At 41.5% G+C, this 4113-nt stretch overlaps 1 protein-coding gene across 1 annotated transcript in view; it reads left to right on the top strand.

Annotated features, from left to right (window-relative positions):
* The window catches only part of LOC118331575 (CREB3 regulatory factor-like), a 31329-nt gene that overhangs the window by 15446 nt on the left and 11770 nt on the right, over positions 1 to 4113 (top strand). Inside the window, 5 exon segments of the mRNA XM_035666611.1 lie at positions 1 to 81; positions 265 to 462; positions 1900 to 2089; positions 2320 to 2393; positions 2602 to 2721. The exon segment at positions 1 to 81 is cut by the window's left edge and continues 76 nt beyond it. Coding sequence (XP_035522504.1) covers positions 1 to 81; positions 265 to 462; positions 1900 to 2089; positions 2320 to 2393; positions 2602 to 2721 — 663 coding nt within the window.

Here is a 4113-nt window from a genome sequence, read left to right as displayed (position 1 = left end):
ATGAGGAGGAGGATGAGGAGGAGGATGAAGACTACGAGGCAGACAAGGACGACGACATGAGTGATGCCTTCTCAGAGCCAGGTAGCAACCCGTCATCTTCCTGTTTATGGTTAAGACATATGTGACCAATCACTGGCCATTTTGTTACTTATTTATTACTTAAATGATTACCTCTTAAATTACTGCCTCTATTTCCTCTTAAGTACTGTCTGCCTGTTGCTCTGATTTCCTCCCTATTCTCTTATTTTCTCCCGCCTCCACCAGGCTGCGACATGGAGCTGATGGAGGACATTAAAGGCCTGACAGCAGGAGTCTCCAGCCGGAAGAGAGGCGGGCGCCGCTACTTCTGGGAGTACAGCGAGCAGCTCACCCCCTCCAAACAGGAACGTATGCTTAAGCCATCTGAGTGGGACAGACACACGCTGCCTAGCAACCTGTACCAGAAGAACGGGCCTCTCCATGGTATACATACATACTCACAGACACACAGACACGTACATGTATATGTATATGTATGACTGCACAGTGGAGCAAAGTATTAATATAAGCTGGCATTGCAGGATATAAGCCTTGGTTTAAGACTTAATATAATAATGTTTAGTCCAAAGCTTTATGGGAATCTTCAAAGGAACGATTTAATTTTACACAAAATGAAATCATCTTTTGGATTATTGTATTTTTGGTGTTTCATTTTACTGCCTTTTTTACAGCATAAAACGTATCATATATGCCTTTTAGGTGGCCGCAGCTCAAGCTTTCAGTGGGACTGTGACGGTTTAGATTTTCCACAACAGCAGCTGCGCACAGCATGCTGCGGTGATACTGTAGTTTGAGTGATCACATTGGGAATATTAAATAAATAAAAGAAGCGTGTCTCATTTGTCACATAAAAGGCTCAGGCCTGCACCTTTTGAAAAAAAACAAATGGTAATGAAAAGCAAAGGCAGCAAAGTCTTTCTCTTGCATTCATGTGTGTATTTATGTAATTCTTTTGTTGGTATGTAGAGGATGAGTCATTGCATTTTGATCATTTTGTAATGTTTTTCAAAAAGAAAAAAGGCACTTCAAGCTTTTGGCGTTTTAAAAATCAATAATAACTGATGGGTTGTGGTCCAACATACAGTAATTATTTTCTGAACCAACATGTTATTGATCCACGGCAGGTGTCAACAACTGTGACTAAATGGAAAATGGCACTTTAAAGTCGGTTTTCTGCTGACAGCAATGAGAAAATGTATTCAGTGGCAGGGTTTCCACCAGGAAAAGAAGTTACCGAGGACGAGGTGCCCGCAGGCTACACTTCATCAGCCCGAGACTGAGCTAACGTTGTTGAGCCGCGAATATGAGCAGTCTCTATCTCATCGCTAACACTTCCAGTATTCGGCCTTTACCTTTTCTACTTGACATTATCTCTAAATGTCAAAGGAAGTGTCCGTGTTACCGACTGGCTAGCTAGCTAAGGTTGCTAGGTAACATTAGCTTGTGTTTTAAGTTTTAACAGATGCTTTACAATCATTATTCCAACTTAACTGCCCACTGTAAATGTACTTTAAAAGCTTAAAAATACATTTTTAAAATAGTTCTCCAGTGCTTAGGAGCAGCAGGGAGTCTGTTTAGGCCTGACAGGCTGTCAAGCTTGCAATACACTGGCAGAAACCCTGAGTGAACAGATAAACTGTGAACAATTTCAGTTAATTCTCCCACTTGAAAAAAAAAAACAAGGAAAAGGAGTTTTTGCTCATAGAAGTGCAAGAGAAAGTTTCACGATTGATTTATTATGTGATTGGCTGGTTGTTTCTTATTCCAGTGTGAAGCAACAAGTGCATGCAATTGCATTGTTGATCCTCCAGCTTCTAGCAGTGACATGTCTAATAATTCTTTTTGTTGGTTGTCATGAAGGAAAGTATATGCTGAAGAAGTCTCGCCGCACAGATGTGGAAGACCTGACTCCGAATCCGCGCAAGCTGCTGCAGATCGGCACCGAGCTCCGCAAACTGAACAAGGTGATCAGCGACCTGACCCCTGTGAGTGAGCTGCCGCTGACCGCACGACCTCGGTCCCGCAAGGAGAAAAACAAGCTGGCATCCAGGTAAAGCATGCAGTCACTTACAGTACGTACACACCAGACTGACACAGATGTTTTTTGTATAATCACGCTGACCTCCACTGCAGATTAATTTACAAAATGTTTCCCTTCGCTATCAATCTGGGACAAAAATATGATTTGGGAGCAGTATGTCACGTTTTCGAGTGCTTACTGCTCTGGTTCTCTTTCCCGTTATGCATCAGTTAACTTCACTCATCTGTTGTGTTTTGTAGAGCTTGCCGTTTAAAAAAGAAGGCCCAGTATGAAGCAAACAAGGTGAAGCTCTGGGGACTGAGCACAGAATACGGTACGTCGTTTTACACCAAATTCATCAACGTCTGCACCCTTTTCTTCATGCCTTTTTAGTTCATCCTCAAGTGCATAACTTTAACTCTCTCTACTATATCTATTAATAATAATAATGAGGATAATGTACCTGTATCTATTTTTAAGATTTGTCAAATTTAAAATTGATCTTATCACCATTCAGTATTTTATGTTCATGCTTTCTGTAGATCGGCTGCTGTTTGTGATCAATACCATTAAGGAGGAGATCGTGGCCCGAGTGGAGGACTCTTCTCCGCGTCCAACCAACATGACTGATACTCTGGAGCATCTCGTCCAGGAGACACTTGGTGAGAATAATTTACAGCTCACTGGTCACCAAAAACAGACATTTTAATTAACAATACGTTGTGAAAGATGATGAAAAAATACCATTTAATTTAAATGATTAGTATCATTTCAACTTACTGTCTCTGTAAATATGACAGTTTAATACACCCAGTGGTTATTGTCAACTGTTGTCTAGTTCAAATAGTCCAAATTTAACCCTTGAGGCACCTTGTGGGAACAAACGTGTACATTCTGCCTTTTTGACTAGTTTGATTCTCAATATATCTGTCAGTTTAAAGGCTAATTGTATGAAACTTGGCCAGGATTTGTTTTTTATTATTATTTTTAAAATTCCATGATCCCCTCTATTGTAAGGTGTATAGGATAGGAGATTCGCATCTATACCTACACCCTTTCACCTCAGGCCCGACTTGGACACATTGACTCCCATTATAACCACATATTTTTGATATACTGTAATCCTGACATATTATAATGCTTTTCCCATGAATACCTAATAAATCTAAGCCATTACCTTCAATATACAGGGTACAGGGTACCACCAAACCACCAGGGGCAGCAGAGCTTCATCACATAAAGTTTCAATGGAGGCCTGGTTCTCTTACCTTGCAAAATGCATGGCAATAAAAAAACTGAACACCATAAAAATGGTCTTGGTATGTTGGGAGTGATATAAAAGAGTGTGTGTGTGTTGATGAGAAAGAGAGAGAGAGAGAGACCGAAGAGAAGAGGCAGAGAGAGGAGAGAGAAAGAAATTGAATCAAAAGGTCAAATGACTGTTTATGTTTTTTCTTGATCAAGAGAAAGCCTCCTCCATCTCCTATTGGATGCGTGGTAATAGCCCTGTTTATGCAGGCATGTTAGAAGTGTATGAAGAATAGTTGGAATGGTAAATGGTAAATGGACCTGTACTATGTAAGTGGCCTTCCTAGTCTTCCAACCACCTCCAATGCGCTTTTACCTCCCTGAGACGCTGAGCTTGTTGTTTGGGGCTGGCAATTTTCCAAATTTCTCCTAACGCATTTTAGGATTAGTAGGACCTGATAGACAATACATAAAACAAAGCATCGTTTTGAACAATTTGTAGTTTTCGATGCACCAAAAAAATATATGAACTTTATATGAGGAGCATCAGGACTTTTTTACCTATAAAAACTATGTCCTAGGCCACAGGACGCAGGGTTGCAGGAGGCTATACTACAGCCCAGGTTCCTGCCAGGGCCCTGGGCGCCAGTGGAGGAAAGAGGAGGAGGAGGATGAAACCACTCTCCATGGAGACCAAAAAAAAATGGGGGACGATCCCCCTGTCGGTCTGCCCACCCCAGCATGAAGAGTCGCCTGCCATTTGCCCCAAGAGGCACCCTCTTCAGCCAGCCTGGTCGCTACATAAG

Source organism: Morone saxatilis, unplaced genomic scaffold (genome assembly GCF_004916995.1).
Source record: "Morone saxatilis isolate NCDOM2014 unplaced genomic scaffold, NCSU_SB_2.0 Contig20, whole genome shotgun sequence".
Lineage (NCBI taxonomy): Eukaryota > Metazoa > Chordata > Actinopteri > Moronidae > Morone > Morone saxatilis.
Note: the sequence above shows the minus strand (reverse complement) of the source record. Positions and strands in the feature narration are given on the sequence as shown.